This window comes from Toxorhynchites rutilus, chromosome 3 (genome assembly GCF_029784135.1).
Source record: "Toxorhynchites rutilus septentrionalis strain SRP chromosome 3, ASM2978413v1, whole genome shotgun sequence".
NCBI classification, from domain to species: domain Eukaryota; kingdom Metazoa; phylum Arthropoda; class Insecta; order Diptera; family Culicidae; genus Toxorhynchites; species Toxorhynchites rutilus.
This window is the reverse complement of record NC_073746.1, coordinates 218889701-218913421: the sequence shown is the minus strand read 5'-3', so window position 1 is coordinate 218913421 and position 23721 is coordinate 218889701. Positions and strand designations below refer to the sequence as shown.

The 23721-nt window shown below is 35.9% G+C and overlaps 1 protein-coding gene across 10 annotated transcripts in view; it reads left to right on the top strand.

The window, feature by feature from the left end:
• The window catches only part of LOC129780382 (zwei Ig domain protein zig-8-like), a 763625-nt gene extending 744994 nt beyond the window's left edge, over positions 1–18631 (top strand). For 9 of the 10 annotated variants that reach the window (XM_055788581.1, XM_055788580.1, XM_055788579.1 and 6 more), the window contains 2 exons: positions 6977–7145; positions 17541–18631. In XM_055788581.1, the coding sequence (XP_055644556.1) occupies positions 6977–7145; positions 17541–18148 (777 nt within the window). In that variant the 3' untranslated portion in view covers positions 18149–18631. The remainder of the gene's footprint in view (positions 1–6976; positions 7146–17540) is intronic. The other variant, XM_055788588.1, reaches the window with a different exon arrangement.
• The last annotated feature ends 5090 nt before the right edge of the window (positions 18632–23721 follow it).

The window sequence follows — 23721 nt, the reverse complement described above, 5'->3', positions numbered from 1 at the left end:
AATGCGGTCGTATCTTGGACACAACCTCCTATAATTTTTTTTCAAAAATCAATGCTTTATTATACAAAAATGGTTACAAATTTAATATTCAAAGTATTACCTATCGCTAGTCACAACTTTTTCCCATCTTTCTGGCAATTCACGGATCTCTTTGCACAAATAATCGGCCGGTTTGTCGGCTAACCACGAATCGATCCTATTTTTGACTTCATCAAAATTGGAGAAGTGCTGGTCAACCAGGCCATGTAGCATCGAAAAAGGTAGTAATCGGACGGAGAATACGGTGGGTGAGATAGGACCTCTTATTTAATCGTTTCCAAGTATGTTTTGACCGGTTTCGCGACATGCGGCCGAGCATTGTCGTGCTGCAAAATAACTTTATCGTGTCTTTGTTCGTATTGTGGCCGTATTTCCTTCAGTGCATGGCTCAAACGCATCAATTATCGTCGGTAGAGGTTCCCCGTAATAGTTTCATTCGGTTTTAGCAGCTAATAGTACACCACACCCAGCTGATCCCACCAAATAGACAGCATAACCTTCTGACCGTGAATATTCCGCGCGGCCGTCGATATTGATGCATGGCCGGAGTATCCATATGTTGCCCGACGTTTAGGATTGTCATAATGGATCCACTTTTCAACGCCAGTAACGATTTGATGCACAAAAAACCTTTCTTTTATGCCGTTGGAGCATTTGTTCGCACGTGAAAAAACGGCGTTCGATGTCTCGTGGCTTCAATTCATACGGCTCCCAATGTCCTATCTTTCGGATCATTCCCATTGCTTTTAAACGATCGGATATGGTTTTCTGAGCTACTCCAAGTGTTTTTTCAAGTTCTTTTTGCGCAAAAACACTCTAGTTGGTACGAAATTCGACATATTCGAAGTGGCAAAAAACTATGTTGTTTACGCTTCAACTTTTAGAAATATACTGAGAAGACGCGCAATGACAGTAGCTTTCCAACGAATGTCTGGAAATTTCATTCACTGGAATAATAATCAAGTTACGTCATCTGTTGTAAAAACGAAGAAACTTACCGGTACACCCAATATCTAGAAGGATATTGCATCCAATTAACTTAAGGTGAAGGTGGAAGCTAGCCACAATGGCGCTCATTTCTTTCATCTCCCTCCCTAACCCCTCGCCCGTAAATCAATAATTTTACGAAACAGTGTGAAGAAAATGATCGTTTTCGCACACTTCCCATCAAATAATATCAACCACACTCCAATCGTTTACTCACAAGATATTGAATTTTCATCTGCTGTCGCACTGTATAGTGAAAAACGTCGGAAAACTTGAGCTAGTGCTCTGAAGGTAAAATTTTCATTTTTCAATCTTCGGCAATGGTTTTGTTTGCACTGGTGAAAGCATCGTTATTTATTCGACACTGATGCCAACCAACATCATCGAAACAGCTATGAAAACCACTCAATTAAATGTTATTCCTCATAACATTTAATTGAGTGGTTTTCATAACGTCATAACGTTTCATGTCATGAAAATCAATAGAATACAATTGTGTTGATATCAATACAATTATTATTTTTACGTTTAATGGGTCTATAATGTAAGCTTTAGCAACTTTAACATTGGGTAAGAAAATTGTATTGCATAGCTCGGAACACTGTCACGGCTGCCTTTGCTTTCAAAAACAGTAAACGGAAAAGTATTACATTAAATCAAAATGCCTCGGCAAACGAAGAGAAGGGTTAAGGCTCTCCAACGTGAAAATGTGAAAACAATACGATCAACGAAGGAAAATATTAAGGAATTATCAACATCGAGTTACTATGCGGAAGAACTTGTTAATACCAAAAGAGCCCCAATTCGCATGTGTTTTAAATTAGCTCATGTCACGCTTACGTATAATCAGAATTTTACTTCATATGCAAATACACCTTTTGTATATATTTATATTTGCAATTGTTCATCGGAACATATCGTTCATACACTTTACTTTAGTATTGAATTGTTATTTTTTTTCAAATGTATTCAAAGACTCGTGTCAATGAAGAGCCACACAGTCTGATAAGTGAATTGATCTATTTACATGTGCTTTGCTCTTCTCTCACAAACACTATTACCCCATTTTTACACGTGGGTTTACCTATACTACTGCAATGGCTAGCTTCCACCTTCACCTTATGTTTCTCAATCATTGACACGGTTAAGAAACGTTTTTCAATTGAACGTTTCTTACCGTTTTATGGAAACGGTCTACAACACGAGGAAATTTAGTTGCAGTCCATTGTGGTGTTATTCACTCCATAAGGAAGATTGTTCGACTGATGAATGATGTTTGAATCTGAGTAACTTTAATATACTTATATATTTGCATACATTCCATGAGGTTATGCACCAGAGAACCAAATTTCAAATCTAGTTTTAGTAGAAAATTGAAAACGTTATTTGAATAAGCTCTAGTTATGCCATAAATTGTTTGAAACGAATTTGATTTTTATGCATCAACCTTTGAGATGGGCGAATTTAAAAAACTAAATAATTATGTTTGAAATATTTTGAGCACTTGGTTAACCAAACTTCAATGTCGATATACCATTGTACAGATAATTAAACACTTGTTTGGAGAGCCGTCGGTAGACCTAGGTTTGATTTTGTAATTTATGAGAAACATGGATTTCAAAAACAGTTATTTTTAAGCGTTGTCACGTCACAAAAATAGAGCATTTTTTAGTTTATCAGATGAACTTAAGTTTAAACATGTTTATACTTGGGTTTCTCTAAGCAAACAATAAGAGTCGAAAACCCACAAAATTTGGTTAATATCGGTCCACAAATAGAGGAGTATCAACTGTCTCAAGAAGTTGTTGTCACGTCACGCAAAGTTCATGATCTATTCCAGCGTAACGTGACAACATTCTGACTCACTAAAAACACTTTTTCAATGTTTTCATGTATAAGTCACACAAAATTAAACAATGTTACAAGCATTATCAGTTGGAGATTATTTTATAGTCAAATTGGCTTGTTATCAGTTGAATAATTTTGTGAAGTGACAACACCTGACTTTTTGCTGTTTCCGACTATTGAACATTAATATCGTATTTTCAGTTCCGTTTCAAAGCATACAAATAAACTTTTTGCTAATTTTTTGTCAACGATAGATGAACGTAGATTCCAGAATATATAATATAATCTTGTTTCGACTTCCGGTTTGCTGATAATAGTATTGAATGACAAAAATGTGGAAAAACTATGCGATATGGGTATTGGGTATCGGTGTCTTACATGCGAAAGACGAATATCGTATTCCGATGCCATTTTGGAAACGAGTATGGTGACTTTCGGTTCATTAAACACGGATCTAAAGACTGAAAATGGCATGAAATCTCACAATACGATTGTGAATCGTGGTGTGGGCATACATTCATGGGTGGGCGAAGAAGCATGTAAAAGTAGAATAAAGTTTGATAGTAAGCGGATAGGACTAGAGCTAGAGGGAGATAATATTTAAGTGGGAAGAACTTAGCCTTAGAGCGACGCGTGTAGAGTTAGACAAAGAAAGTGCACATACAAATGCACACGCGAACGTCAACGGTCAACGGTTAAAGTCAACGGTCAAAGTCAACGTCAAAGTCAAAGTCATCTTCAACACGCAAACATAAACTCCCTTGCACAGGTACGCGCAAATGCACACGGGTGCATACAATGAGTTTATCAAAAGTTTCTGATAGTTTCTGATCAAATGCGTTCCCGCGGTAGTGAGCGCCACTCGATGCGCCAGGCTTGTGTGAGCCATTGAGGGCAAGTGCCAGACTGAACGTGTTAAACGATCACGATGTAAAAACTGGGAGTCGGTTTAGGACCACACCAACTATTCTCAAATAATGGCATGCCGTGTACTACAGGTAACAGGTAGATTCAATTTATATAACTTACTAGCTGACCCGGCAAACGTCAACCCACAAATTATTCCTAGTGAATGTTTTGGTTGTCTACTGAAAAATAACTAATATATTGTAAACGTGTTTGAATGTTTTAACCCATTAACGACCAACCTGCAAACATTATTTTTTTAAGCCATTGGTGTAATTTTGGTTTTTAGCGTTACAGAAATCCGAGTCTTCTAAAATTATTTTTTCCGGTCTTCAGTTTTATGGGAAATGATAAAAATTAAAAAATCTCCAAACAAAAACATTGGCAAAAACTTACATTTTTCATCCTGTAGGAGGTTCAATTCAATGTTTTTCCAATTTTTTCCAACATCACAATATGGGTTCTTTTACCAAAGTAGTACTTTAGAAAAGTTTACAAATTAAAGTTTTGGTTTTTGTTAGGTTATGTTAGGCTATGTACTTTCCGCATATAGTTGCTTTAAACTTATTTTTTTTTTCAAATTATGCAAAAGTTATACAAAACACTGAATGAAATTGATAGTAAGTGATATTTAAGAAACTAAGCTATCATTAGATGCCAAAAACTTACCATATGGTTGCTTTCCAAAGCCATGAAAAATTATCAAAGTTGCTGTTCGATTTTTCGAACGTTTGGCATTAAATGGGTTAACACATATTTGATACAGCAGAGCAAAATTTCATTATATTTTTTTGTTCTAAAAGCGTACTTATTCCATCCGAAAATCCATTACATTTTTCGCTTCACAGAAATGGCACACGAATCTCAATGTCGTCAATATCGAATTGCGTGGTAATGTTGCCAAATTTGCACAACTTGGTTGGACTTGAATTGAAAGGAATACATAATGCAAGATTGCAATCCGTTGTGGTAATTCTGACTCGATTTGATTAATCTGAGATTTGAGATTTGAGAATACGGGTGAGGAGTTGGTCAGTATACAGATTTGGGATTTCCGAGAAAATCTATTAAACACACTTTTTTTTCTTACTCTTTCTTTTTTTACACATGCTCTACAGCTGTTTTATAACAAATTGATGAGAGTAGCGTATTTGTAGTTTTTTTTAATCTGAGCAAGTGTAATTTGAAGAATTTCAATAATTCATTGTGCTCATTCAAAGTGGCTTCAAAGAGGTTGATGAATTTTGTATCCATAACGTCCGGTTGAATCAACGAGGTGTATTTGTGTTTTTACGATTTCAATTCTACTTTGAAAACTGTTCATGTTTTGTTTGTGTAGCACGAATAATAGTTTAAAAGTTTGTATTAAGATAAAAAAAAAAAGATTTTTCAATATCGCTACGTCTTGTATTAACACACATGTCTTCAAATGTTTTTGATGATGTATTTTGAAAAGTTGTTGAAAATTACAAGTAAACTCATAAAATTTCATAAACATGACGGTATAAGACGAAAATCATATTAAAAGGGCCTATTTGCTATAAAAAAGACAATACATTAGAAATATTTTTTTTAATATCTCGAGAATGGCTGCATTTAGAAGGAGATCGATAATGGGCTTTTCTGTTTTAAATCACGACAGAATTCATAATTGGTGGCTACAAATGATTGCTAACATACACAAGTTCGAAGTTTCAAAAATTCATAAAAAATCGATATTTCACAAAGTTCGTCAAAAACAGTTTTACCATCTTAGACTGATTTTTTAAATTTTCTACATGACTTCTATTTTACATGAAAAAATTCAAAAATACATATTTTAGATATTGCAAATTGCAAATTGCAATTTTTTGACGTAGGACTACGTCTTTCGGGAACATATTGGGGTACAAATTGAAAATCGAAAATCGAGCACATCGTGAAAATTGTCCAATTTCAAACGCTCATTGCTCAGTCATTTCTTGATGGATTGATGAAATGTTTGCGTCAATAGACTTCGGCACTCCATAACAATTTTTTGTTTTGAAGAAAATAATATATGTCATGAAACTAACTATCGAACAATTGAAAAATCTCAACCCCTATTCTAACGGAAATACCCACTTCTGATTGGTCGAAATTGACGACACATGCGGCGGGTCTCTAACAGAGACATCAAAACCAAGCTGCCTGGGGGAAATCGACATTGAAAATACATGAAAGTAGGGGGTAGTGATCTCCGATTTATGAAATTAATCGTTCATCAGCTAATCGAAAACTTTTCAGCAGTTTGATATTCGATACGATTAATCGATTAATCGTCACACTGAGAGGAATAATTAGTTAGACTAATATTTCTCATTTGCTAGAAAGCCATCTAGAATCAAAAAAGTGTTCATTCCGTCTGATAATCAATTATTATCTTTTACGCTAAACTCGTAAACGAAGCTCAATTCGCGTTGACGGCATTGAGCTTCCTGGACGAGTTCAGGGGAGTGTCAAAGATAATAATTGAAGTTCAGGATGGAACTGCAGCGGCCGTACGTTTTTTCTCTGGATCGATTAATCGACGAAAATTACTCGTTCGCTTCGATTATTGGTTGCGCAGTATTCGTTCGATTAATAATCGATTTCTGTAGGAAGTATTCGATTAATCGATTAATCGAACGATTATCGGGAATCACTAGTACGGGAAACTTTTGTTCCTACCACAATATGTTCCCTAACAGAGACATTAAAACCAAATCATCATCAAAGAGTTTAACAATGTAATTCTTCAAACATATCTGAAATCAACAGATAGCCTAACGGAATCCTACGTCAATCATGCGGTCGTGTCTCGGACACACCCCTCCTGTGACTTTTTTCTTTTTTCCTTTGTGTATATTTTTTCACGTTTGAACATCAATACTCTATAACTCTTTGTAAGACACTATTTCGGTAGGACTCATAGTTTTTGAGATATAAATTATCAAAGATTTCTCTTACCAAAATCGATACGCCCTTTTCAAAAGTTACACTTGAGTCAAAAAAGATCCAAATGCTGTGGAAAACTCATATTTCCTCCAACTCAACGGAATACTAACTTTCATTCGAATCAAAAATAATCATGTTTTGTCATTTATCAATTTCATTTGGAATTGCTCATTGACATCCGTATCAATTGATTTTATAATAAATTTTTAATAAAAAAATCTCCTTATTTTTTCACTTACAGATCATCAGCTACGACTCGCCACGCGGCGGTGTATCAGTCATTACGGAGAAAGGTGACACGACTACATCGTTTCTGCTCATCCAGAATGCTCGGCCATCTGATTCAGGACAGTACACCTGCAATCCGTCCAACGCCAAGAGCAAAAGTGTCACTGTACATGTTTTAAATGGTAAGATCGACCATTATTGCGGACGGCAATATCGATCATTACAATATATTCGATCAATATATTCATTACAAAATCAAAATTATTTGAAAATTATTACACGGTCGAGTCATAGGAACATTCCAATGTGCAGCTATTATAGATATCACTCATGTCCTACAACATGAGTCACTGAATCAGTCAAATGCGAGTTCCTATTTACCCTATATAAGCAAGGATTTAATTAGTCTTCCATCATCTGATTTGGGTTGTGCACATTACATAAAATGCTTTCTTTCAGTCTCTGAAACCAATAGTAAAAAGCGTCTGATAAAAAGGGGAGGTTTCTTTTGACTCGATCTAATAATTAAGTTAATTCAATTAACACCAAGATATGTGATGCTACCACAGCCACCTACAAGAAATTTAATTTAATTCTGATGATTCATGTATGATTTACATGATTTATGACTATAAAATTCAAATTCATTAGGAATTTAGAAAAGTTTTTCAATCGATCAATTGAAGATAACTTGATTGCACTAGTCGTCGGTATATTATCGACACTTAAAATTCAGGATAAATGTATTATTTTGGATAATCTTCCACTACTTTTCTATAATTATGAATTCTTTGAATACAATTTGAGCATCCACAATCAATAAGCTTTGTTTTACTTACTCAAGCTGTCCTGTTCCCAAGCACAGCTCACTATTTCCATAGATTGCTTTTTTGGAATTTTTATGTCTTCTAATGAGTCAATCTTCTGCGGCTTATCGGATTTGACCAGATACCCAAAAAAGATCATCAAAAAACAAGACGATGGTTATATCTGTGATATAACCGAAACGTAGACGTAGAACTAACGTTGGCTCAGAAATCATTAAGTAACAAGCATATAACTCTTAAACATTTCTTCTCTCGAATGAAGTGATTATCATATCATTTCCTTTAGCCGGAAAAGAATTATTAACGCTCAAAGGAGGAATCGATTCCTCCTCGAAAATATCCAGCGCAAAAAATACCCCCTCCCCAAGCCTCGATAATTGGAATCATCGTTGATTTGGAGCAAAATTATTAACGCCTGCGAAGGGATAATTTCCTTTCCCAACAAGTGGAAACGACGATCGATTGCGGCATTCGCATAGAAATTATTTTAAAAAACTGCTTCCAGCAATATGATTTCTTTGATATGAACTTACACCCGATACAGAAATGAACGTAATCCTACGTCAAAATAGTCCAACGATGGCCAATTATCAATTCACGGTTCCATTACGTAAAATTGTTCGTTTGTTCGCTCAATCAATTGACTTGTTGCACCGTATCGTAGAAACCGAAGCTGCTCCACATTAAAAGCACTCCATGTGGTATAAAAGAGTGGATGACCATGGCTCTGTAGCGGTCACCATGACCTGTAACGTTCTGGTTAGCATAATTTTTTTAAGTAAACGGTAAAAAAATGCAACACCTGTTTTTAAGAGTATTGAAATGTTTGTGTGTATGGACCAGACTTTTCATTCTCACAGATTGAAGCGTAGCGTAGAATTGTACTCAATAAAAATCCCAGACGATGTCAAGCAGGGATTGAACCAACGGCTGGGTTGTAAGGACACACAACTTTCACTTCTCACATATCCACTAGTGCTGTCGTACCCATATACTAAAATATTTCACCGCATTATAAAACGAAATTGGATCTTCTTTTACTATAACAAAACCAGGAAGTGTTTGCAGAGAGTAAAAGAGAGGGTATTTTAACGTAAAGCCTTTGATGTGTGCTTATATGTAAAGTGTCTCATATTTTGCTCTTTTATATTGCTCCTATATTGCAATAACATATTATATATATATATCATACACAAACTCGACTCTCGCTTGAGCAGATATTGTATCAGTATGGGTAATAGCTCATTTAATGAAACTTCTGAACTCATTCGATGTAATGCATGAGGATGTCAAAAAATGTGCTAAATATTTATTTTTGGTGTAGAGTCTGCACAATTTACCGAACTAAACACAGAACAAGTGAAAACTGTCAAAAAGGCACATATATCGAAAACTGTTGCCAATTTAATCTACTATACAGCCGTTCCATGCCAAACCGATATAGTGGTTGTCAGATTCTCATGAAAATGGGTAGTTTGGTTCCATTTGTCCGAAGTATCAATTTTTCCTATTTTTTCCAAAAATTCAGATAATCGATATATCAATTTAAAGCTTGTCTATATTACAATATTACGTTTATGTAAAAGACCTCAGCTTTCGAGAAGAAAAAATTAAAAAAGCACATTGATTTTTTGGACCAACGGCTAACTTTGAAAAATCATAGCTTAAAAACGAAAAATAAAGATTTTTGGATATGTTATGTGAAAAAAACATCAGTTTTCAAGATTATAGCCCCCTTGGTTCTGAAACCATGTAAACTAAGAAAAACAAATACAATCAATAATAACCACAACGAAACCCATTTTTTTTGCAAGTGCAATATTTATTTAATTCTCCTATACTCACACATCGGTCTCACAAACCGAAAAATCAATAATTATGCTTAGAGGAGGCTGAATTCAATGGCTATTAAAAGCGAATGAAGTTTGAATGAGAACCACTATATTGGTTTGGCATGGCTGTATCTTCTTCTATATATGGAAAATCCCGTGTCTCGGCGTTTGTGTTGAACTCCTTCGAAACGGCTCGACCGATTTTGATGAAATTATGCCCCAAAAACTTGGTAGGCTTAAGAATAGGTCGTATACTATATACGATATATTTAAATAATTTAACCGTCGTTCGTTTTTCAAACAGAACGAATTTATTTACATTATTAAATGACATATGGCGTTACGTTCGTTTCGTCGTATTTTCATCCAAACGTGCGTAAGAAACCTCAATTCGTCTAAGACCAAACGCATCGCCGTCGAGCTGGAATCCTTTTTGATTGAATACAATGAATTATTGAAACTCTTCAAATAAAAAAAAAATGGTACGCACGTGATATATCCAGTGCGCAAGCTTTGCTGTAATCAAGGTAGGCAACTGCACAGTGACGCGAGAAATTGTGATTCGAAGAAAAACGCTGACACACACCGTTCTTATGACTCTCCCCATGTTCTTTTCAAATGTCTCTAACGTTCCCAACATTCACCTTTTCAACGTAATATTACTTGCGTCATTTTGATTGGTACTTAGTTGAGGTTTCTATGCCATGAAATACACATTAAATGTATTCTGAGTGACAAGCTCTAGAATATGTGTGACTAAACAGTGAGAGATCCCGCCTTTTCGTTCATTATGGACATCGTTTCTCTTTTTTTTTAACCCTTTTGTTTATTTTATTTATTATAATTAGCATTTTAGCTGTAACAGAGCCGAATTTTAATCGTGTACCTGTCACATGTTTATCATATATAATATATAAATAGCACATTACACAGTTGCCATTTTTAGGCGTAAGAGTATTCCTTCTATAACATTGCATATGGACCAGCTTGGAAATATTGAGCTTGTTAAGTAATATTGAAAATATATTTTTATCAGTGTAACACGTTTATTTTGCTTGTCGATGCTGCTGTTATGCATTCGACGTCAAACAAATTTACAACTGTGTTCATTCATGTTCATTCTGCGCTATCTGAGCTTTCCTTAAAGTTCAAGTCATGAGAATTCATTAACATTTATTCATTGCCATTGAAATGTCAGCAATGTTGTGACTGTTCATTTTCAGTATCCCGATAATTGTGTGATTTTCTCAAGAGCAAACGTAAATCGGTGATGCAAGCACCGAGCACCCTCACAACTAAGGATTGCACAGGCTTGGACGACGAGGAAGCATTCTGCCGAATCGATCCGAGTAACGAATGCAAACTTAGTCAGTCAAAACTGGATATTGACAATTTCATCCGCCAATCCTATAGCGCAGTTTGATCCGTTTGCAAGAGGAAGCTCGAAATATACCCATTGCGGTAGTGTCTTGGACACCACCCTTTTATGTTCGTGTGTTCGGAATTTTAGTCTTAAATTAAGTGTTCGAAATTTGAGTCAAGACGATATTTTTTTTACATCGGAATTGGAGTCTTTTGAAGCATTTCTGACAAGTGGAATTGGAATTGATTATTCAGTATGTAAAATGAAAGCATTTTAACTGAGACGAAAATCTTGCTTGCTTGGACAATTTATTTTCTTGTCACTATTATAAGCATTCTATACTTCCTTATCTTCCTCAAAGAATTTCTCCGTTTCGTCAGTGTCCGAGAACGATGCTGATATTGAATGAACTGGTATATTAATATCAATGAACGACAACACTAGGGATATTTCCTTTTGCTCACATTCCGTGAACTGAATGATCGAACTGCGAGTGGCTTGCTGTGATTGTGAGGTTTGGCGTTGGTTCGTTTTCGGTATCCCGAATGCAATGGTATAATGATCGAATGTGGTCCGAAATTCAGCTGAAAAAATTTATATGAAACAGATATTTCCAAGCACTGCATATGGTACATTACACAGTATCCATTTATGCGTAAGAGTATTCCTTCTGTTCTCCTATTGTCCAGTTAGGCCACCGGACAGCGGAGACAGTTGATATGATCATTGAAGTGTTATAGAACAACAGCCCGATGTTTCTTGCAGAACAGAGCAGTTGTATGGATGAATCGATCTTATTTCGACCGTGGATCGATTCTCCATCGGGGATGATTGTTGCGTGGACGAAGATATTCTTTAACAACACAAAGATTGTCAATGAGGACCTGAGTTTTGAACTCACGATCGATCGCATACTAAGCGAACGCGCAACCGATGTGGCTATGAAGACTCCCCCCAAACAAAGTGTTATTCTAAAAACCATACAGAGAGTGATAGCAAAGTATCAATCATAACATTACGGTGAATCTTAATGGAAGTTTCTCATTTTGAATTAATATTTATGTACATCATATGATGAATCGACATGGTCAGGACAACGCCATCTACCGATGTCGTGAACTGTGCCATCAATTTATGATCGACATAAACGCGAAGGTAAACCAAACGACTGCGGATCCTATGACACAATCAACAAAAGCGGTGCGAGGAAGAATACACACACACTTGCGAGACGCTATCATGAACAAAGCCGACACAGTCTTTGCTATTGACAGACCAAAACACAATGCAATGTCATGACATTACAGCGCGTTATTTTCAAACAAATAATGAAGTCTTGTCGAATTCGGTCCCACAAGTTTGCTGGATGTATTCGGTTGAATGGAAGGAGCGCGGATTACCTCATACACACATTTTTGGTTTAATTAGTCGAAAAAATACGCCTTGAGGAAACCGATACTGTAATTTCCTCAGAAAATCCAGATCTGTCTACTGATCAACTACTCACCAGGGTTAACATATCTACAGAATAATCTGTATTTATACAGATTTTTCAGACTTTTTGAAATCAAGAATCTGTAGATACAGATTTCAGATTTTTTAGGTTTTTATACAGATTGACAGATTTTTCAAAATAACGATTCAATATTATTCATGGCTTGATATCAATAATATTTTTCCCAACTCACCAATTTTATTCATATAGCATTCGAATCATTCTAAATGAGAGTAATTTTGGCATTCACATGTAGCGTGGAATTCTGCTTTCTCGTGTTCAAACTAAGGTGAAAAGATGCTAAAGTCTGCGCCATCGGTTAACACTGCAATAAATAAATAACACCGTTTACCTTTTTCCTAATAAGCACGATGCGATGCACGAATGCGATTTTTTACATGGATACCATCAACATCGTCAAATTCATAATAACTATGTCAACCAATGATACTAAAGCCAAGATTATGCTTCAAAATCTTATATATAAAACAAGGTTTTTCCCACGTACGTATAACTCATCATCACAAGAGAACGGCTGATCAGATTTGAGTCGTCTGTATATCGTTGTGTCTGTCTCCACTCAAATTAGAATGATATAATACTTTGAAGAATATTTAAAAAGGAAAGGAAAATTCGAAAAAAATGGGCTACTGCGGTAAAAAGAGAAATCGAAAAAAAGAATTACGCATTTATTCTAGAACTAGCTGACCCGGAAAACTTCGTCCCGCCAAGACTTTATTTTTCGTTATCACATCCACGTTTTCCTACTAAGCGCTCGTTCATGGGTCCAATCGCAAAACTGTTCATTGATTGATCTTCTAATCTACCCTTTAAATTTTTTTTATTATAAAATTTCAGTACTTTTACCAAAACTCGACATTATAATATCAGATTATCTTCAGACACAATTCTTGTGCAAGATTTTTCATCCACTTGCAAGTAACATATTTCTCCGTTACATGGAATAAATGTTTGATACAGAAAATATGATAGAACGAAGACAGCCCTAAATCGGACAATTCCTTTCTCCAGTTTTGCTCTTATCAACACATTCGGCGATCCATTTTTATTTATATAGATAGAAGACGATATAGGAGTGCATTTTATCACATTAAAATCCATTTCCACTCTCGAACGAAGATCAATTTCGTTACCGCAAACATCAAATGGACTAACAACGCTTGTCAATATGTAATTGTAGAACACATGCGAATTGAATTTTTCGAATTTTCCCATTTTCCTTCAGAGTTTTCCGAAAATTTTCAATTGTCATGTTTGGTTGAAATATGTGCATTTTTTATGGGACCCCTAGAACCTTCCCATGCCAAATTTGGTTTCACATGCTTGATTATGCAGAAATTTGTGTTTCACTTGTATGGCAAACAACGAACTATCATAAGAACCTTCCCCGACCCCAAAAACCCCTACATACCAATTTTCATGTCGATCGGTTCAGTAGTTTCCGAGTCCATAAGAATCAGACAGACAGACAGACAGAAATCCATTTTTATATATATACTAGCTGGCCCGACGAACTTCGTCCCGCCCAAAATAGATTTTTTTGATTTGAATACTTTCAAACATCCAAACGTTTTTTTTCTTACTAAGTGAACGTTAGTGAGTCCAATCACTGAACTCTTCATTGATTGATTACCCTTTGACCCTTTACAATTTCCTTTTACTATACATTGTCTAGTACTTCTACAAAAAATTGTCCTTATAATATAAAAATATTTTCAGACACAATTATCGTTCAAGATTCTTTAAGCATTTGGAAATAACAAGATTCTCCATTGCATGGAATACATGTTTGATACAGGGAATATTACAAAATAAAGACAGGTCAAATCGGACCATTCCTTTCTCGGGTTTAGGGCGCACCAACTCATTTGGCCTTCCATTTTTGTTTATATAGATAGAAGATATAGGAATGCGTTATTCCGTCTGAAAATCCTTTTCCAATTTCGAACAAAAATCAGTTTCGTTAGCGTCAACATCAAATGGACTAACAACGCTTGGCTAATTGTAGAACATATGGGAATTCAATTTTCCGAATTTTCCGATTTTTCTCTCCGCTATATTGATCTACGGGAAGAGACGAATACAACGAAATATAGATGACTCAAATTGAACCATTCCTTCCTCGGGTTTTGCGCTAACTAACACATTTGGTCTTCCATTTTTATTTATAGATATAAGATATGGAAATGCGTTATTTCGCCTGAAAATCCATTTCCACTTACGAACAAAGATCAATTTCGACAGCGCAAATATCGAATAGACTAACAACGCTTATTATGATGTAATTTTTGAACATGTGGAAATTAAATTTTCCGAATTTTCCGACCTTCCTTCAGGATTTTCCGATTTTTCTCTCGACTATATTGATCTACAGGAAGAGACGAATACAACAAAATAAAGAAAGCTAAAATCGTACCATCCCTTCTTCGGGTTTTACGCTTACCAACAGATTTTGCCTTACATTTTTATTTATATAGATAGATGATAAGTGTGTCCGATTGGAGTTAATTTCTTCAATTGAAATTCATTTTGACGACATTGACAGTCATGTTTCGCCATACTGTAGATGATAATGGATTTTCAGGTGGAAAATTAAAATGAATCGAGAAATTGTGGTCGTAAAATTCGAGTAAATATTGTCCGATTTGATCTGTCTTTATTTTGTTGTATCCTTCTCTGGCCGTAGATAAATGTTTCGGTGAAAGTTCGAAAGTATTCATATCAAAAAATCAATTTTGGGCGGGACAAAGTTCACCGGGTCAGCTGGTTGAACTTATAAATTTAAACCGGTCGTTTTAAATTTCGACATGTGCGTCGTGCAGGTCGCAATTATTTTTACTTGAAAAAGCAGTGATGTATAACTTTGTAAGATTATGAAAGATGAACAAGATTCCTATATTTTTTGTAAACTTGTAAACTTGTATCACAAAAATAATTAGTTTGGCGTCTTTGGCCTTTTATCTTTCTATTTGAACATACAAAACAATGTTCTTTAAATCTATAGTTTTCCATAAATCCTTTTCTAGAGCACGAATGACGACTTTTGTTTATACTAAGTACCGTTATCTATTATTCATAGTAGCACCGTTTTGGTTCATGAACAAGTTCATCAGACATTAATTTTGCGGTTAGAAAAAGTGTAAACTGATACATTTTTGCATAAATTCTAATATTGGTATACTTCTTTGTTGTGGAGGCTGAGAGCAGATAAACGACCGCAAAGAGTTTATACAGATTTTAATACAGATTTTTTGAGAAAAAACTCAGATAAAAAGGTTTTTTGAGACGAAAAACACAGATTTTATGATGGCATCACTGCTACTCACCCGAGTCGAGTCCAATCAAGTTCTGCAAATGTGGCAACCTCGCCATGCAAGTCGATCATTTGAGCTCCGTGTTCCATTTCTGTGGATCAAAAATGGTAATGGATTCTCGGCTGGAATGTGCTTTTAAAACACAAATTATAAATGAAAATCAGCTCTACATATCAAATATATGTTATATGAGGGGCTTAGAATGCAAGGGGTGTAAGTGATTTGATCGATTTCTCTTCATCAACTTTTTCTTTCGTGAATAACTCAGCGCACAAAAACGTTCCAATTTGATTTTGCTATAGAAACCGATAATTGAGGTTCTGACCTATCGTCCACATTGTCAAATGAGCTGGGAATGTATTTGCAGTTAAGTTATTATCAAATTAGGAAGTCGATAAAGAGAAATCGATCATGTCACTTACACCCCTTGCATTCTAAGCCCCTCATATGTATATTAGTAACAAATTTTCAGCAATCGGGGAAAAATCTTGAAAGAAAAATGTGTTTGATGAGGATTTTATATTATGGATAAAGCTTTGTTGAAAATTCAAGAAAATTTATAGAAAAAAAAGTTATGTTCGTTATTGTTACCTCAAGCATGGTTCAAGGGGGTCTCCGTAGCCACATTGGTTGCGGGTTCATTTAGCATCGATTAGCGATCGATCGTGAATTCAAAACTCAGGGCCCTCATCGATCATCTTTGTGTTGTTACAGAATAACTACGTCCAGGCAACAATCATCAGCTATGGAGATCGAACCACGGTTGAAATTAGATCGATTCATCCATACAACTGCTCTGCTCTGCAAGACACATCGGGATGCTGTTCTATAAATAACTCAACAATGATCAATCAACTGTCTTCGCTGTCCGGTCTAATTGGATAATGGAAGAACAGAAGGAAAACTCTTACGTCTAAATGTATGCCATATGCAATGGGGTATAGAAGAGAATACTCTAACGCCAAGAAATGGCAACTGTGTGATGTGCTAATTATAGATATGATAAACATGTGACATGTACACGATTAAAATTCGGCTCTGTTACAACTAAAATGCTAATGAACAAAAGGGATAAAAAAATCACGTTGTTCTGCCACATGAACGAAATCGGAACAAACCTTCCGTGGGAAATCATAAATACATCGACGCAAATATCCCTCGCTTACATTCGTTGGAGAGCGATTTCGCATAGTTCGAGCCTGTCTCTATAAAGTTTCAATTGCTTTTCGCGTGACAAACTTTCCACGAAATTTCGCCAATATGCACGTTTTTCCCTTTGATCAAGTTTTTTAACTCATTCTCAAACACGTATCAATGTTGTCGATGGTCGCACATTCCCGAAAAGCTCTCAATTATTATTTGATCTAACGATAGTGAGTTCAAGCTAAAACAGAGGTCAAGCACAGTTTGGTTAGATACGCGTGTCGATTCCCCAGAATTCAATACTGTCATATTGAATCTGCTACAAATTGCATTTTTCGTCGAACTGTGCCATTCCCAGAGAGTTTCGGGAGAGTTGAAGTTTCGGGAATTAGGAAATTTAATTAGAAAAAAAATATTTATAACGTCGGAGAGACATTTCCAGGAGTCTCAAATTGCTGCTAAATTATACACCATTCAGTAGTCATTAATCCGAAGCATTCATACTCACTTACAGCTTTTTTTTTGTTTACTCTAACTATATTATCACTGTGTTAAAGAACAGCTTGAGAGAAAATTTGACAGGTGTTTCACATTCTGTTTCCAGGGGAGTTCCCAGCAGCAATGCAGCGCGCGGGCCAACAGCATCATCGCACGGCCCACCATCACCTGCTTTCGGTGTCTCTGTCTGTGTTTATCTCATCGCTGGTTTGGTACAGACTGGTAATTGGGCGCGCCATGTTTGCCCCGACGTAGCCATTTTTCTAAGCGCGTACTCAAATCTAGTACTTAGACCGTTTTTGTTATTAACGCACACAGTTTACCGAATACTGATCAATCAAATTAAGCAAACTAATCATCGCCTAGTGTGTACCTATGCTAGAAGCATACCATCACCATCACCACCACCGTCATCAGTCCTAGTGGTGGCCCTGCTGGCGGTCACTAAACAGCTAGTTCTACCACTACTACTACCACTATCACTAATACGAGCCACTTCTTCCCTGCCCACCCGATGGCAGCACAATCACCGTCGAAGGATATCGACATTACGGTTAGTAGCACTCATATTACCGCGATGGACGCTCACCACGATAACGCGGTTACTCAGAACGATGTTACTCATCCTTAGGGATCACACGTTTGAGTTTATGTTGAATCACTTGTGGAATCAAAGATTCGCAATTAGATGAAAAAATGTTAAGCTGTAGGTTAATCAATCATGGTGGTTATTGTAAATTGAATATTAACTGAAAGAAAAAGCAACAAAAAAAATGTAATGCAAAACACTTATAAATAAATAAAGAAAGAAATTTTAGTCTAAGCTGGTCTGTTATTATACATAAGCTTTAGGTATCTATGACTAGAATAAATGAATAAGTTATTGAATTTCCTGTTTATTTTCCAAAGGAAAGCAGCCGAGCTACTAGTGAAAGATCAGAACGCTAAGAAATGGAATACTGAATTCATTTTTAAAACACGTTATGACGTTATGAAAAAGAGTATTGGTAATTGAGTGATATTTTCATATTAAAACTATGACGAATGAAATAAAAAAAAACTCGGAAAATACAATGAAATATGAAGAAAATACCATAAAACAATATATGATAAATGAATGTACAAAATTATGGAAAATATATATGAAGAAAAATAAACCCAAAACGTAAATTGAAGTGCACTATAGTATGAGTTGCTAATATCCGAAAGAATTATTCAAATTCTGCCTCTAACCGTTGTTTGTATCTTCGAAAATGTATCACAGAATCGCTTGGTTGTACCGAGAATAAGGTAAGTACAAGCTTAGATGTTTTAATATCAGTAAGTGTTAATATTGATTAACGCCAACTTTGAACGAATTTCTATTATCAATCTTCCGATGAGCATGTTTGTGCAACAATGGTTACTCGTACTTTATCAATTAACATACGCACACAGGGACATAGGGACAGTAAGGAACAAATGACTGACGACACATATCATAAACGCTAAAAAGAAGTTGATTTGATTCATTTTTCCACTCTTTCGCCTAACACATTAAGGACCGCACGTTTTGGGGAAAACTTGTACGCTTCATTTGTTCCGATTCCACAAATGAGATCGTTTCCTTCGGTGTGGATGAGACAGAGCCGAACCATCGGTAGGTCTTGTTAGAGTCTTGGCAGACCAAGGATTTAACCCTCAAGTGTGGAAAATACGGGTTATTTCGTAATCCATCCGTAATCGACGGAACGCAGAAAATTCGTGAGCGGTCCGCGATATGTTAACCCATTATGACCGGGATGTAGGGGAAAAGCGGTTAAAATGAACACCCTAAGAAATATTCCCGTTTACTGCGTCCACATACCGCTACAATCTCCGTTCTTTGAAGAATATTATAGCTTAACTAATTGTTGTTCAAGATATCAAACGGTTTTTATTATAATAAAATAAAAATAGTACATATTTCATTAAAAGAAAAAAAGTTGTAAAATCGAACATTTTTTTAGCGTGCGGTTCAAATGATCACGAATCACGAATCGAATCATTATTGAGAAAGTAGGTATATGTACGAAATAATCTGGGCCTATTCACCTAGAGATGTAATTAGAATTTTCTTATACGTACAAAAACGTAGTAAGAAACGTATAACGCTTCACATATTGAGATTCGGTTTCGTTTGGGGTCGCACATTTTTTCCTGGGTCAAAGCAACAAAAGAAACTTCTTGAAGAGCAACATGTGATAAGGTATATCAGCTTTAGAAAACATAACATTGTTAGCAGAGTAGCAAAATCTCACACTCATTTTACTGACAGCGCTAGATATTGAGACAACATCAAATTCAATCACAAATGCCCCTGCAGTTCATGACAAATGAACCTAACTTAATTACATGCAGCCGACACTCCGTCACGTGCAACATTTGGTTTTTGCATTATTCGCCACACTCATTCGTTTCACTGTCTCACTGACATTAAACACCCGAAATATTCATACGCATCTTCGATCAGCTGACAGTGGAAGGGAACAAATATCCATCCAGAGAAATATCATCTCCCATTTTTGTTATTACACTTATTACACACGCATCGATGGGCAACGGCGCATTCGAGTGCTGAGTTTATGGGTGTATGACCAACGAAAATTTCGCCAGGACGCAATGAAAGGTGATATTTTCAGCTTGGGCATTCACTGACATCGAGAATGGACTGATATTTCTGTCGATGGAACGAAAACTATATCAAAACAAACGTGATAGTGAGCCAGCAGTCATAGGCACCGCGGCACCGCGATAGAAAGAAGAGAATAGTGTCGGTGGAGATATTTTGCACTGATAAAAATTGATTTTCGATTTCAATAAGTTCTATCGAAATTTTGCATCCCTGCAAATGAGGCAAAATGAGCCACTACCGGATAACGACTAACAATTTGTTAGTCGTTATCCGGTAGTGGCTCATTTTACCTCAAACAACAAAGTAATTTCGAATACGAATCAATCGCTGAAATCAAACAAAATTTCTGTTTACCTCTTATTGAATAACGTCCTGATTCTACGCGGCGTGTGAGGTGAGATGACAATTCTCACATCACCATCACTCATTTCTCCCCACTTTATTCCTACAGTCGTATCGGGTGCCGTGAGAGGTTCATTTTATGTATGTGAGAGGATAAACTGCGAGTGACAAGGTGTTCATTCTGCTGGTTGCCAAATCAGATCAGAGGTGCAACATCCGCTCATATGTCTAAAAATTTGTAGACATTTTACGTTTGTCACAACCTTTTATTCCAGCTACATGCTCTTTAAAATAGTGATAAAATACTATTGGTTCCTATTGATAAACGAAGCTGGCCAGTTTGGCAGACATTGGCACATATTTACAGATATTTCAGATTTTTATCGCATATATTTGAGAAAAAACAACTGGCATCCCAGAATTTTATTTGTTTCGCTCAGAGAGGTCAGATATTTGTTTTGCTATAGTCAGTACCGTATCTATAGATCTGGGGTGACATTGCGCATTCCGAAACGAGTGATTTTTGTTCGTTTCAACTATTTTGACATGCCTTTGACCAGCTTTGTTTACGAACCTAAAAATTTTACATTTCTCTACGAGGCAAATTTTGCTCTAAATCTAGTACACCGAAAATATGGACTTGAAAAAGATACATAATACTAAAACCATCAAATTGAGTTCGAATTTTCTCGAAACGAGTTACTCGTTTCGAAATGCGCAATGCCACCCCTGATTTTACTTGGCCTGTTGTTAGCATAAACATTTTCGTTGTGTGTCGGGTCATTCTGTCGAATTTGCAGGTATTTGATTGAAATTTAGTGAAACGGTTGATTGTATCTTGTAAAGTTTTACATTTTCGTTTGTTTTGGTCGTAGTTGCTGCTGCTCTTTGCGCTCTCAGTGTTAAATTGTTGCTCTGGTTCCGGCTCCGGCGTATACCAAGGCTTCTGAAATGGATATGCAGTTCGGTGATGATGGCTCGCGACTAGATAGATGAAACACTAGATAGATGAAACACAAGATCATGTACCAAACAAAACAAAATTGTGTGAAGTTCACTTCAGCGCTTTCTCATTCATGTCTGTAGATTATACACGATGGAATGCAAAAAGCACACAACAAAAACCCCCCAAGATCCATGTAATAGATATATTTTAGAGAAAATAAATAGATTTCATGTAATGGAAATAATTACGGTGTGCTTATTCGTTCGATTGAGCGATAACAGATTCACTACCACTTTCACAAGAAATTCAAACTACTTGCAATTCGTCGCTCGCGCTGTGAAAATTAAAGATAAATTGAATTTATTGATACATACAATACCATTACTATCGATTCTATACAACCCAAAACGACACTTATTATTTCTCTTCCATTTTTCATTTGTTTTTCTGCGCTGTCGACACCTCAAGATAAATCGACGACTGTCACCTAGAAATCCCAGTTCATGTGACAATCGTCACGTATATTTGAGAGCGGGAATACGGTGAGAGTTCATTCAAGTGAGATTTCTCACGGCATACGCCTGGTGGAATCTCGTGACATACGTGACAATTGTCATCTGACCTCATACGCCACGCAGAATCCGGTCATAAGTGAACAGTTGTCAAAATTGATGATTTGTCGAAGATATCAGGTCGGATATATTTAGGATATATTTAAAAATCACGGGAAATTCCTTCAATACGATGCGCGCAAAATTACATCCGAATGGCTACCGTGAGAGAAATTTATGTCTTATTTATTAATTTTTACATTTGACTGTTCCATCCCTGTTCATTTTAACCGCATTTCCCCTACACAAATTTGAACCAAACGAGGTGGAACATTCTAATGCATCTTATTATGGCTCGAAGGTGGTGGGAAACTCAGAATTTCCATTTGAAATGGTTTCAAGGTTAATATATCTAACGCATAAAATTTCATACGCTCAGATTTCGGAATTTGTGAAAGATATTGCTTTTTAACATTCCACATAGTGTTTCGTCACAAGATTCACAAACCGTCACAAAATTTGAAAACTCAGATTTCATGTACTCTACCATTAGATTATTTTTCGGTTTCCAAAAAACTCAAACGTTAATGTCTTAGCGACTAAAATGATTAGAGTCCGATTGGGCTGAAATTTTGCATAGTGTATTTTTTCGCGGTAATCAACATTTTGCAAGAAGTCCCGTTCGAAAATTCACATTTTACCCATACATCCATTGGCACTCTAATAAGTATACTTACCGTTCCGTCTTCATTTGTTACAACTCTCCACCATTCGAAAAACAGGTAGAATTATAGAAATTGACTGATGATCTCACAAATACACATCGGTTTGAGTTGTTATTTTTCTTGCATTGATATATCAATGCTGAATAAGATTAAAAGTTAATAAAGGATGGACTCGATTACATACAGTTTTTTTTACACTGAAAATAATTGAATCCTGTATGAATCGAATCGAATTGAAATAAAAAATTTGAACAGTTCGGCTGAAAATTTTATAAGGTAACACAGACTATTTTTTTTTCAAAATACAGTTTTATTATTCAACATAATTGCCTTCGAGAGAGATACAGCGATTATAGCGATCTTGCAACTTGATATCATTTTTCTAGTACTCTTTCGGTTTTTCCTCAAAATAGGCCTTAGTTTCGGTAATCACTTCATCATCGGTCTTGAATTTCTTGCCAGCGAGTATTCTCTTAAGGTCTGCGAACAGAAAATAGTAGCTGGGGGCCAGATTTTGAGAATACGGTGGATGCGGAAGCAATTCGAAGTCCAATTCCTGCAATTTTGCCAACAAAAGTTGCTTCACTCTCAATACTGTAACTCACAAACCAATCGACCGATTGCTGTCAAATTATGACACGTATCCATTGAAAGATGGTGCTTTGTGATAGTCAAGTAGATTTTTGCAAGAGGCGCCATCTAGACGTCAACCTTATGAACTTTTCAGCCGAACTGTTATAGTTATGTATACATATAAAAGAAGAATTCAATTTTTGATTCACCCCCTTAAAGTGAAAAAAATTTCACACATAAAAAAATATACAAATATCCGGAATCTTCCAGGATGTGATAAAGGATCATATTTATTAATTACTAGCTGACTCGACAAACTTCGTCTCGCATAGAATGGATTTTTTGTTATAAATACTTTTAAACATTCGCGGTGTCTTAATAAGCGAACGTTCAACGTTCTAATTGACCCTTCACAACTCCCTCTAACTTCTGCTTCTATGATTCGAATATGGTATGATATTTTTATAAGACCCCA